At 51.7% G+C, this 13431-nt stretch overlaps 2 protein-coding genes across 2 annotated transcripts in view; one reads left to right on the forward strand and one right to left on the reverse strand.

Annotated features, from left to right (window-relative positions):
* Window positions 1–11817, reverse strand: part of LOC308149145 (nidogen-1-like) — a gene marked incomplete at its 5' end in the record, with an annotated part of 24114 nt that extends 12297 nt beyond the window's left edge. The window contains 11 exons of the mRNA XM_080520815.1: window positions 663–893; window positions 1087–1287; window positions 2109–2360; window positions 2690–2830; window positions 2915–3636; window positions 4210–4436; window positions 4525–4815; window positions 9115–9571; window positions 11345–11400; window positions 11538–11654; window positions 11749–11817. Coding sequence (XP_080376941.1) covers window positions 663–893; window positions 1087–1287; window positions 2109–2360; window positions 2690–2830; window positions 2915–3636; window positions 4210–4436; window positions 4525–4815; window positions 9115–9571; window positions 11345–11400; window positions 11538–11654; window positions 11749–11817 — 2764 coding nt within the window. The remainder of the gene's footprint in view (window positions 1–662; window positions 894–1086; window positions 1288–2108; window positions 2361–2689; window positions 2831–2914; window positions 3637–4209; window positions 4437–4524; window positions 4816–9114; window positions 9572–11344; window positions 11401–11537; window positions 11655–11748) is intronic.
* A 1177-nt stretch (window positions 11818–12994) lies between these two features.
* tpcn3 (two pore segment channel 3) overlaps window positions 12995–13431 on the forward strand; it is a 13131-nt gene continuing 12694 nt past the window's right edge. Inside the window, exon 1 of the mRNA XM_080494193.1 lies at window positions 12995–13325. Within this exon, the coding sequence (XP_080350319.1) occupies window positions 13236–13325 (90 nt within the window). The 5' untranslated portion in view covers window positions 12995–13235. The remainder of the gene's footprint in view (window positions 13326–13431) is intronic.

Here is a 13431-nt window from a genome sequence, read left to right on the forward strand (position 1 = left end):
TGAGTGCCTCCGTCAACAAGCCCCACCTGCACCCCCACCCTCACCCCCCCCCCCCCCCCCCGTCAGGATCTCCTACAACACCAATGGAAGGGTGGATTTTTCCGTCCTGTCAGAACAGCAGTCTGAGTCACGATGTCCACAGTTCAAGAGATGAAAGAACCAAACGGCTGTGGGCATTTTTTATTTCCTGTCAGAAGTCAATCAGAGGAGTTGTGACACCGTCGGGTCTGAAGGGTGGGGGTGATCGGCTGACCTCCACCCCCTGCCTCCACCCCACAGCCAGGCTCAGATTACTGTTGCTCTTCCTCTGATGTCTGCAAACACAGCTGAGGCGCGCAGCGGCTGGAGGTATGCCCTCGTGCATTCCTTCAAATAATAACAGCCATGACACCACTCCGGCCGGCTCCGTCAGCTCGTCTGTCATTTTGACTGACGGGGGCTCAGAAGACCTGCCTCTGGAACCTGATCCATCCAGACCGACTCTGCTTCCCTGACTGTGTCAAAGGAACCAGTGAGGCTGGTGAAGACTGACCACTTTAACACTGGAGAAGCTGAAATGCTGCTTTTCAGTGTCTCGGTGTCTGACGGGGATAAAGTGTGTCGTCGTTCTACCGTGTTAAAAGCGCTTTGCAGCGTCGCTGCTTCGTGGCGTTAAAACTCACTGTGAACGGAGCCGATCTTGTTGCTCATGGCGAAACGTATCAGATGGTTTTCAGCGTCAAACAGCACAAAGATCTGGTCGACGCTGAGCCGCTGGCTGGACGGCGCCGAGTCGGCGTTGTCGTGAGAGCAGCCCTGGAACGTGATGGTCTGACGCCACTGGTAGCTCCTAGTCTCTGAGCTCCCGTCAGGAGTGGTGACGGTGTATTCTCGGGTGGAGGAGGACGTGATCACTGGCAGGACGGAGGACAGACACTCTCAGGCGGACGTCTCTACACAACATCGTATCTTTTTAGTGATCACGCTTTTAGACTTTTCTTGAAAGTATAAATGGAGTTAGTGATTTTAATTTGACAATCAAGACGTTCCATAGTCCTCGGATTGGGACACATCTTCCAAAGTGCCTTGCCCCAGTGTTGTACTTACGGTTCCTGCTGTGGTGGAACATCTCCTGGTAGGGCTGAACCTGGACCGACGAGCCCAGCAGGACGAGAGGCAGGTTCCCCTGGAGCTCCGTGTTCACCACCAGGTGGTCGTGTTCATTGATCCCTTCAAACTGCTGCTTGATGGTGAGACGCTCTTTACCTGGGTGGAAGGTGACCTCCGCTTGCCGGGAAAACACCCCACCTGGAACAACCGGAGCGTGAAGAGGTGTCGTCAGTCCAGCAGGGGAACGATTCTGAACGCAATTCATGTTTATGGAACACTGAATTGGAGCAAAGTATCTAAAAGTAGGATTATCTGCTTGCAAAAGTACTTAGAGGTGCTAAGATTGTGAACCAATGAGATTCTGGATTAAGGATGAAAGCAAATAGGAAGACGTGAAACATTGAACCCTACTGGAGCCAGTCAGTTACAAGTTACAGTTACAATTTTATATGGAAGGCTGTTCGACTAACGCTCCCCTTTAAACTGTTGTCATGAAACTATATACAGTATATATTTATATATAGTTAGTTAGTCTGAGTTTAGGGAAAACCAAAGGTTTATCAGGTATATTTTCAAACACTTCAATCCTAACCTCAAACAAAGAAGTGCAAAATAATCAGCTTTTTTTAAGCTCTTAGATTTTCAGTCATTAATTAATATGATCATATCTAAACATTTATAAACATTAACAAACCTGAACACATTTGCATAATTTGACAACAGTAATCGGTAAGAGCTATTAAGCCCCGCCTCCTCGGGGCAGTTTTCAAGTCGCCCCGAGCTCCTTCATGCACAAGAGAGAGAAATCAAGAAATCCTCTTTCTTTATAGAAGATTGTCTATAGAAAATGAAGCAGGTACAGTTCAGGGCCCAATGTTAGTTTGTTGGCATAAACATATTTCGACAGTATTCCGGTTTTATTCATATATTTTGTCAAAAACAATGTGGAAGGTCCCAGGGAAGGCGGCGCCCTCTAGTGGCCACCACTGGCAGACTCAGGCTCGCGACCTGGACCTCACCAATGAGACTGAAGCCGTTGTGGTAGCCCGGCTGTTCCAGGGCGAAGGCCCAGCCCATGACCTCCCCAAGCAAGGCCAGGGGCAGCAGGGAGGGGCCCAGGCTGGCGGGGACGCTGCTGATGGCCACGTAGGCCCGTCCGTCGTTGGCCACCACGTAGGAGTGCAGGTCATTGTTGTGCAGCTCCACTGGCGACGGCGACGTCCCCACAAACACTCTGCCCTTCACCTTCCCGTTCATCCTTTGGGGTTTTCCTGCAGAACAGCAGCAGGTCTTGAGAGGAAACCTTCAACTTATCACTCTTGCGCTATATCCTATGGATCCAGCAGTGGGGGGGCGGCGCATTCCAGACCCAGGCCTTCGCTGCTGGGCGGAGTCAGTCCACCCCTCAATGACTGTTTTATGGTACAAAAACCTTGTTACTGCAGAAATGCAGGATAAAGATCCTTTGCATCAGAGATAGACACACACACACACACACACACACACACACACACACACACACACACACACACACACACACACACACACACACACACACACACACACACACACAGGTATGATTTGTAAAACGAGTTCCTACCTTCTGCCACACAGTCCTTCCCGTTACCGTAGTAACCTGGTCGACAGTGGCAGCAGTATCCGTCACGGTAATCTCTGCAGTCAGCGAACGCTGAACATTTGTGCCTGTTGTGTTCACACGTCTCCAGATTGTATGAAAACACTGTGAACAACAACAACAACAACACAAAAGCGTCCATTAAACACGGTTTGTGGAAAGTGAGGAGAAGAAGTGTTCCTACGTTACCGTTCACGTCCAGATCTTCATCCTCCTCCACCACAACCACGTGTGGATGCTGGGGGTGTGGAGGCCCTGGCTGTGCAGGGTGAGGGTCGGGGTACTGAGACTCCCCCTGGTCAGGATGAGGGTACCTGGGCTCACCGGGCCGACGGAGGGTGGAGCTTGGTTCCATAGTTTCATGGAGTGGGTCAGTGGTCTCTGTTTGGTCTGGGTGTGGCTGGTGGACGGTCTCTGTTTGGTCTGGGTGTGGCTGGTGGACGGTCTCTGTTTGGTCTGGGTGTGGCTGGTGGACGGTCTCTGTTTGGTCTGGGTGTGGCTGGTCAACGGTCTCTGGGCTGCTGGATGTTGGCGCTGGACTCTGTGATTCGGGGTTTTCCTCCCCTGTCGCCTCAGGGTCTTCATAATCCCACAGTTTGTCTTCCAGTTCATAGTCTTCTGGGGAAATGGTCTCAGATTCTGGCGGGGGGGTCTGGTCTTCGTCGAGACCCTCCACTGGGGCGTCTGTTCTGTCCACTGGTCCTGCCGGTTCTGGTTCTCTTTGGGGTTCAGGAGTTGCTGGACTCGTCTCCTGAGGTCCATCGGTTTGTCTCGGCAGCATCGTAACCGGAGGTTCAGGTTCCACTTCCTCCTCAGGAGAAGTCGTGACCATTCCTGGTGTGATGGCAATGAAGAACGGCGAGGAACCGATCTCGTACACCCAGATCCCGTTCTTAGCCGAGTTCGTCTTTCTGGTCGGAGCAGAAAAGAACCAAGATCATTGCCAGGATCAGTTTGAAAACCTTTCCTGAACCTGCTTTACTTTTCTTTTCTTACAACAAAGAAAATCTATGTCTCTATGTGTCTACGTCTCTACGTCTCTATGTCCATACGTCTCTATGTCTCTACGTCTCTATGTGTCTACGTCTCTATGTCTCTACGTCTCTATATCTCTATGTCTCTACGTCGCTACGTCTCTATATCTCTATGTCTCTACGTCTCTACGTCGCTACGTCTCTACGTCTCTATGTCTCTACGTCTCTTATGTGTCTACGTCTCTATGTCCATACGTCTCTATGTCCATACGTCTCTATGTCTCTATGTCTCTATGTCTCTACAGCTCATTTCTCCTGGCGGCGGTCGGTCAAACAGTACAAAGTGTCCCTGTTCCACATGAAGCCAGAAGAAACAGACACTGAGGCCTTTTTGGTTCCTCAAGAAAAGACACAAAGGACTATATCTGTTTTTAATCACGAAGCAACAATGTGCAGCAGTAAAGACTCACACATTCACACATTGGTGTGATAAACCTTCAGAGGTCTTACTGAGTCAGTTCCCTGAGCGACGTCTCCTGGTCGGTGGTGGTACGGTAGTACGCTCCCTGGGACGTGGAGAACCATCCGGAAACAAGGCCTTCGTTAAAACCGGCTTCCAGAAGTTTGTCTTCTGGTCCAACGGGTGTGGAGAAGAACTGCAGGCCGTCTCTGGGGTACAGCAAGATGGCGCTACAGGACGACGCCAAGGAGGCGACGACCAGCTGAAAGGTGTTTCTCTGAACAGGCAGATGAGACCAGATGTCATTTACTGAACCTCTGGACGGTTTTGTAAAGGACCGTCTGCTTCCAACCAGCCTTGCTCACCTTGGCAGCAGGTCCAGACGTTCCTTTGGCAGCCATGTTGTCCCAGGTCACGACCAGGACGGCGCGGGGCTCCACCCCCTCGTCTCGGGGAAAAGCCTGCCTGATGTGTCCAGCAGCTCGGTTCAGGACGTGGACGCTGCTGTCCTGCCTGAAGTGGACCTTCCCTTGTCCGTCGCTGTTGTCCAGGTCTCCCACCAGGGCGGCCACCATTTTAAAAGCAGCGGGCATCTTGCCGAGGTACGTGTCTTCAGGGGGGGGCTTTGAAACGGCCACGAAGCCGTTGGTGTTGATCTGCAGGTGGAGGTCAGGCTTTACTCTCAGTGAAGACACGTGTTTGAAGCTCCGCCCTCCTCAGAGCAGCGGCGTCCAAACATGGCCGCCCAACGACTTCAACCTCGTCACAGTAGAGTTATAAAGGTTGTTTTGTACTTCACATTACAGCAGCAGAGCAGCAGAGCAGCAGAGCAGAGCAGCAGTAGAGCAGCAGAGCAGCAACAGAGCAGAGCAGCAGAGCAGCAGCAGAGCAGTAGCAGTAGTAGAGGAGCAGAGGAGCAGCAGAGGAGCAGCAGAGCAGCAGAGCAGTAGAGCAGCAGCAGTAGTAGAGCAGCAGAGCAGCAGCAGTAGTAGAGCAGCAGCAGTAGTAGAGCAGTAGAGCAGCAGAGCAGTAGAGCAGCAGTAGAGCAGCAGCAGAGCAGCAGAGCAGCAGCAGTAGTAGAGCAGCAGCAGTAGTAGAGCAGTAGAGCAGTAGAGCAGTAGAGCAGCAGTAGAGCAGCAGCAGAGCAGTAGAGCAGCAGCAGAGCAGTAGAGCAGCAGTAGAGCAGCAGCAGAGCAGTAGAGCAGCAGCAGAGCAGTAGAGCAGTAGAGCAGCAGCAGAGCAGTAGAGCAGCAGCAGAGCAGTAGAGCAGTAGAGCAGCAGCAGAGCAGTAGAGCAGTAGAGCAGCAGCAGTAGTAGAGCAGCAGAGGAGCAGCAGAGGAGCAGCAGTAGTAGAGCAGCAGAGGAGCAGCAGAGCAGAGCAGCAGAGGAGCAGCAGAGCAGAGCAGCAGAGGAGCAGCAGAGGAGCAGCAGAGGAGCAGCAGTAGTAGAGCAGCAGAGGAGCAGCAGAGCAGCAGTAGAGCAGCAAAGCAGAGCAGAGCAGCAGCAGAGCAGCAGCAGAGCAGCTTCACACTGGAGGTTTCAAGCGTCTGCTTCAGACCAGAATCAGGACCTGGTCCAGGTCTGTCCTCCTGACCCCCTCAGCCTGTAATAAGGCCTCCAGTGTTCCAGGCCCAGAGGGGGGGGGGGGGTTCCCTGGAGACCCTCCAGGATGTAGCTGACATCATCATGTCAGTGTGAGAACAGCAGCAGGACTCTAACATCTGCTGCAGCAGAGCAGATGTTTGTCCACACATTCCAGATGTGCCCACCTCACAGGGTTCTACCCCCCCTGGAGAACCTGGACTCAGAGCAGGGTTCTACCCCCCCTGGAGAACCTGGACTCAGAGCAGAGGAACCACCTTGATCCAGGTCCCCCAGAGGGGGGGGGGACCCTGAGAAGTGTCTTCAAACTAAACACTGGATTCAGGATCAGAGGTGCAACACACACACACACACACACACACACACACACACACACACACACACACACACACACACACACACACACACACACACCTGCAGAATGTATTGCAAATTTCTCATTATCGCCATAGCAACATGTCCTTACAGGGAGGACAGAAGACTGAACGTCACTGGATTGTTTCTGTGCTCTCCTCATTCCTCCTCTCCTCATTCCTCCTCTCCTCATTCCTGCTCTCCTCATTCCTCCTCTCCTCATTCCTGCTCTCCTCATTCATGCTCTCCTCATTCCTGCTCTCCTCATTCCTCCTCTCCTCATTCCTCCTCTCCTCATTCCTGCTCTCCTCATTCCTCCTCTCCTCATTCCTGCTCTCCTCATTCCTGCTCTCCTCATTCATGCTCTCCTCATTCCTGCTCTCCTCATTCCTCCTCTCCTCATTCCTCCTCTCCTCATTCCTGCTCTCCTCATTCATGCTCTCCTCATTCCTCCTCTCCTCATGCTCTCCTCATTCCTTCTCTCCTCATTCCTGCTCTCCTCATTCCTCCTCTCCTCATGCTCTCCTCATTCCTTCTCTCCTCATTCATGCTCTCCTCATTCCTCCTCTCCTCATTCCTGCTCTCCTCATTCCTCCTCTCCTCATTCCTGCTCTCCTCATTCCTCCTCTCCTCATGCTCTCCTCATTCCTGCTCTCCTCATTCCTCCTCTCCTCATGCTCTCCTCATTCCTGCTCTCCTCATTCCTGCTCTCCTCATTCATGCTCTCCTCATTCCTGCTCTCCTCATTCCTCCTCTCCTCATTCCTCCTCTCCTCATTCCTGCTCTCCTCATTCATGCTCTCCTCATTCCTCCTCTCCTCATGCTCTCCTCATTCCTTCTCTCCTCATTCCTGCTCTCCTCATTCCTCCTCTCCTCATGCTCTCCTCATTCCTTCTCTCCTCATTCATGCTCTCCTCATTCCTCCTCTCCTCATTCCTGCTCTCCTCATTCCTCCTCTCCTCATTCCTCCTCTCCTCATTCCTGCTCTCCTCATTCCTCCTCTCCTCATGCTCTCCTCATTCCTGCTCTCCTCATTCCTGCTCTCCTCATTCATGCTCTCCTCATTCCTGCTCTCCTCATTCCTCCTCTCCTCATTCCTGCTCTCCTCATTCATGCTCTCCTCATTCCTGCTCTCCTCATTCCTCCTCTCCTCATGCTCTCCTCATTCCTGCTCTCCTCATTCATGCTCTCCTCATTCCTCCTCTCCTCATGCTCTCCTCATTCCTTCTCTCCTCATTCCTGCTCTCCTCATTCCTCCTCTCCTCATGCTCTCCTCATTCCTTCTCTCCTCATTCATGCTCTCCTCATTCCTCCTCTCCTCATTCCTGCTCTCCTCATTCCTCCTCTCCTCATTCCTGCTCTCCTCATTCCTCCTCTCCTCATTCCTCCTCTCCTCATTCCTGCTCTCCTCATTCCTCCTCTCCTCATTCCTCCTCTCCTCATTCCTTCTCTCCTCATTCCTGCTCTCCTCATTCCTCCTCTCCTCATTCCTCCTCTCCTCATTCCTGCTCTCCTCATTCATGCTCTCCTCATTCCTCCTCTCCTCATGCTCTCCTCATTCCTGCTCTCCTCATTCATGCTCTCCTCATTCCTCCTCTCCTCATGCTCTCCTCATTCCTTCTCTCCTCATTCCTGCTCTCCTCATTCCTCCTCTCCTCATGCTCTCCTCATTCCTTCTCTCCTCATTCATGCTCTCCTCATTCCTCCTCTCCTCATTCCTGCTCTCCTCATTCCTCCTCTCCTCATTCCTGCTCTCCTCATTCCTCCTCTCCTCATGCTCTCCTCATTCCTTCTCTCCTCATTCCTGCTCTCCTCATTCCTCCTCTCCTCATGCTCTCCTCATTCCTTCTCTCCTCATTCATGCTCTCCTCATTCCTCCTCTCCTCATTCCTGCTCTCCTCATTCCTCCTCTCCTCATTCCTGCTCTCCTCATTCCTCCTCTCCTCATTCCTCCTCTCCTCATTCCTGCTCTCCTCATTCCTCCTCTCCTCATTCCTCCTCTCCTCATTCCTTCTCTCCTCATTCCTGCTCTCCTCATTCCTCCTCTCCTCATTCCTCCTCTCCTCATTCCTGCTCTCCTCATTCATGCTCTCCTCATTCCTCCTCTCCTCATGCTCTCCTCATTCCTGCTCTCCTCATTCATGCTCTCCTCATTCCTCCTCTCCTCATGCTCTCCTCATTCCTTCTCTCCTCATTCCTGCTCTCCTCATTCCTCCTCTCCTCATGCTCTCCTCATTCCTTCTCTCCTCATTCATGCTCTCCTCATTCCTCCTCTCCTCATTCCTGCTCTCCTCATTCCTCCTCTCCTCATTCCTGCTCTCCTCATTCCTCCTCTCCTCATGCTCTCCTCATTCCTCCTTCAGGTTCTTTTCACTTTGAGGTGAAGCTTCAGCTAAAATCAAAAGAACTTTTCAGGAGTTTGTTTCCATCAGTCACTGTGGAGGAATCTTTGAATCCTTGAATCCTTGAATCTTTGAATCTTTGAATCCTTGAATCTTTGAATCTTTGAATCTTTGAATCCTTGAATCTTTGAATCGTTTGTTGGTTAAAACTTTGCAAATTCTGAAATGGATCAATTATGTTTGTTCTGCAGTTTTGGTCCTTTTCTGAGAAATGAAGACTTTCAACACTCAGTTCAGACTTTTTCTCATTTCACACTTTATGTTTGTGATTTTTTTTAATTTAAGTCTTGAAAACACAACTAGATCCTATTTTAACTGAATTAAATTCTGCTGGAAGGTTTAAAATGGAACAAAATGAAATTTCACAACTGTGAGATGAAAATTCTCATTAGATCTTTTCTCAATGTGTCACAAGTCTGATTCTCATTTGAATCGTTTCAAAACGACTCTCATCGTGCAAAAAATAAAAACCACTTTAAAAAGACGTAAATACTGATGTTTGATGTTATTGTGGAACAACAAGTGGAAAGTTTGAAGAGATTCCCTGTAACGGGACGTTCACCGTGTACGGGTACGTGTACGAGGAGCGGGACTCACGTAAGCGGTGCTGAAGGTCTCGCTGAAAAGCCCCAGCGGGTGCTTCAGGGCCAGCTCTGCGGTGGAGTCCGACCCCGGCGGCAGCTGCTGGTCCCCCGCGGCTTCCCCGAAGTCGAACAGCTCGTCCACCTCCAGAGCCCGGCTCAGCGCCACCAGGCTCATCCAGCCGCACCACAGCCACAGGCCGCGGCTCCCCGCGGGGCTCATCGCCAGCAGGACCAGGACGCAGGACCAGGACGCAGGACCAGGACGCAGGACCAGGACGCAGGACCAGGACGCAGGAGGCACCGGCAGGACGCAGGACGCAGGACGCAGGAGGCAGGAGGCACCGGCAGGACGCAGGACGCACCGGTAGGACGCAGGACGCAGGACGCAGGACGCAGGCGGCACCGGCAGGACGCAGGACGCACGGTCAGGACGCACGGTCAGGACGCACGGCGGTGGACTGGAGGACAGACTGGGACCGGGGAGGAGGAGGGTCTCATCAGGGCCCGGGAGGGAGGGGAGGTCCGTCCTTTAGACCAAGGACCTGAAACGTGCGGCCCGCGGCCCACGCGGGGCCGCTGGAGACCCTCCGCTCGGTTCCAGAGGCTTTTAGTAGAATTTACAGCCAGAAGGTCCAAATGTCCTGAAGTCTCTGGAAAGTCTCACGGTTCTTTTATCCCCAAAAACAAAAGACGATCGAACAAGGAATGATTTGCAGATCAAATCTTGCATGTCAGTAATAATAATGTGTGTTTGAATTGTCTTCTCGCTTATATTATTAATATTTTATTACATTATTAATATACATACATGATCCGTGATACAGTTTAGAATCATTTGACATTATGGCTGTAAATCCTGAGAAAAGCTCCTCCGTGGACACAAATCACGTTTTGACAGGAATCACGTTTTGACAGGAATCAGGTTTTGACAGGAATCAGGTTTTGACAGGAATCAGGTTTTGACAGGAATCAGGTTTTGACAGGAATCACGTTTTGACTCACTGCCAATCAGAATTAAAGCTCCAGAGTATCAGATTACTTTATAAAACGTTTCCCACAGTGAAGTTTGTCTCCGGAGCCTCGGGACATGAAGGAACGTGTTGATTCTCCACTTTCTACCAAAGGCCACTGAATGAATGAAGTAAGAGATGAAAAACCACTAACTACTGGGTAGTAACTAGCAACCCAACTCAGTAACATTCAGATATAGTATTTGTACTGCGGCGGGGGGGGGGGGGGGCGCCCCCTGGTGGAAGCAAGAGGGATGCTTGCTTTTTATATAGAATATAAACTGTGTAAGACTATCAAAATGTGTTTTTGCCAACAAACGAACAACCTGAACTGATTCACTTCATCTTCTGCAGATAATCTTCAATAAACTGTTTAATTCCCAGAATGCATTGCTCACCACATCAGACAGGACAAGTGAGACGTTAAATGATCTAAATCCACCACAAACATGAAGAGTACCTCAAAGCCTCTCTACTCCAGGGTTGCCAGATCTCAATCACTTTCCAGCCCACCTCAATGAAAACCAGCGCAAAATCTCAACTTGTGTTGAAATCCATGTTAAAACTATAAAACTATTTAATACACATCATGATCACACGCTTAAACAAAGATCAAAGGTCATAGAGCAAAGAAGCTCAATTGGGCAGAAACACACCCAACCTGGCAACACTGAGGGGGCCTGGTCGTTACACACTGTGGCCAGCAGGGGGCAGTGCAGGGACAACCTGGCAACACTGAGGGGGCCTGGTCGTTACACACTGTGGCCAGCAGGGGGCAGTGCAGGGACAACCTGGCAACACTGAGGGGGCCTGGTCGTTACACACTGTGGCCAGCAGGGGGCAGTGCAGGGACGTGGTTTCTAACGAGGATTCCTGAAAACTCAGTGGAGATTTAGAAAACTGTTTGCACCTCTGGAGGGTGGAGGCCGACGCTACGTCACCATATGTGATGGAGGCGTCGTCGGCGTTGACTGTGAGCCCTGGAAGCTGCTGGTTCTGGTTCTGTTCTGGTTCTGGTTCTGGTTCTGGTTCTGTTCTGGTTCTGTTCTGTTCTGGTTCTGGTTCTGGTGTTGGGTCCAAACGAAGCGACTGCCTGGAGGAAAGAACAGGAAGTACCTGGTGCTGTTGATGACGTCATGTTGTTTCCAGGACTGTGATTGGCTGTCAGGACTCCACCCTCACCAAACCTTCTCTTCCAGATGAAGACGTGGGTCAGGACCACATCTGTCTCACCTCGTGACGTCACTGCCACGCTCCAGCTGTGGTCCTGAGTAGAACCTGAGTAGAACCTGAGTGAAGCAGGTTCAGGATGGAGGAACATCAACCGGTTCTAATGTCGCTTGAAGTCTAAACTCGCCTCCACGCCACCAGATCTGAGCTCAGAACGCCAAACCTGCCGTTGATTGAATCAGCAGGTTCTCTGGACCTGGTGGGTCTGGACCTGGTGGGTCTGGACCTGGTTGGTCTCCACCTGGTGGGTCTGGCCCTGGTGGGTCTGGCCCTGGTCCTCCAGCGCCCCCTGCTGGTCGCCCTCCTTCCTGCACTGCACCTCCACACTGTTTGATCAATTTAACCAGCTGCAGGTGGAATCCAGCTCCAGTCCCACCCTCCTGGTCCTGATGGAGGTCAGAGGTCACCACAGGGACGATCCAGGACCAGAGGGGTCGGTTGATCCCCCACGGCGGGTCACGTGGGGACGGGGACATTTCTCGTTGGACAAAACGTCTGCTGAGGACTGGAGGAAACAAATGAGAGACTTTCTTCACTTCTGGAGCCTCATTCACTCAGTTGGAGACGCTTGTGAGTCCCTCCTGTCTCCTACCTGTCCCTATTGTCTCCTACCAGTCCCTCATGTCTCCTAACTGTCCCTCCTGTCTCCTAACAGTCCCTCCTGTCTCCTACCAGTCCCTCATGTCTCCTAACTGTCCCTCCTGTCTCCTAACAGTCCCTCATGTCTCCTAACTGTCCCTCCTGTCTCCTAACAGTCCCTCCTGTCTCCTAACTGTCTCTCCTGTCTCCTAATAGTCCCTCCTGTCTCCTAACAGTCCCTATTGTCTCCTAACAGTCCCTCATGTCTCCTACCTGTCCCTATTGTCTCCTAACAGTCCCCCATGTCTCCTAACAGTCCACCATGTCTCCTAACTGTCCCTCCTGTCTCTCCTGTCTCTTAACAGTCCCTCCTATCTCCTAACAGTCCCTCCTGTCTCCTAACAGTCCCTATTGTCTCCTAACAGTCCCTCATGTCTCCTACCTGTCCCTATTGTCTCCTAACAGTCCCTCATGTCTCCTACCTGTCCCTATTGTCTCCTAACAGTCCCTCATGTCTCCTACCTGTCCCTATTGTCTCCTAACAGTCCCTCATGTCTCCTAACTGTCCCTCCTGTCTCCTACTGTCCCTCCTATCTCCTAACAGTCCCTCCTGTCTCCTAACAGTCCTTCCTTTCCTAACTTCCTTCCTATCTCCTAACTGTCCCTCCTGTCTCCTACTGTCCCTCCTGTCTCCTACTGTCCCTCCTGTCTCCTACTGTCCCTCCTATCTCCTAACAGTCCCTCCTGTCTCCTAACAGTCCTTCCTTTCCTAACAGTCCCTCCTGTCTCCTAACAGTCCCTCCTGTCTCCTAACAGTCCCTCCTATCTCCTAACAGTCCCTCCTGTCTCCTACCTTTTCCTTCCTTTCCTAACTTTCCTTAACTCCTTCAGGAAGCCTCCTAGCACCTTTCCTCAACCCAGTGACGTCATCCCCGGGGTTTAGGAGAGGTGGGGAAAGGAGGACGAACCCCGAGAGTCCGTCTCATTTAGCCACGCCCCCTCTCGCTCAACGTCAGCTGTCACTGTTGACCAATCAGCAGGTCGAGGAGGAAAAGTTGGTGCAGAAAAAGAAAAAGAAAAAAAAGAAGTCTGCTTCGTTTTTGATGAACGACTTTAAGAGTCTGAACCTCGAACGACTCGCGAGCCGCAGGAGGGACAGACAGAGACAGAGGACAGAGGACAGAGGACAGAGGACAGGACCGAGTGGACGGACGGTTCTGCTGACGTCTGCAGGACCAGGACCAGGACCAGGACCAGGACCGGGACCAGGACCAGGACCAGGACCAGGACCGGGACCAGGTCTCAGGAAGCAGAGATGTCGGAGACGAGCAGCAACATTCCCAGTGGGAAGTCGGAAGAAAGACGAGGAATTCCAAATGGAGGCAATCCTGCTAAAACCCAAGAGGTTAGACACACACACACACACACACACACACACACACACACACACACACACACACACACACACACACACACACACACACACACACACACACACACACACACACACA

The sequence above is a fragment of the Blennius ocellaris genome, assembly GCF_963422515.1.
Source record: "Blennius ocellaris genome assembly, chromosome: 3".
Taxonomy (NCBI): domain Eukaryota; kingdom Metazoa; phylum Chordata; class Actinopteri; order Blenniiformes; family Blenniidae; genus Blennius; species Blennius ocellaris.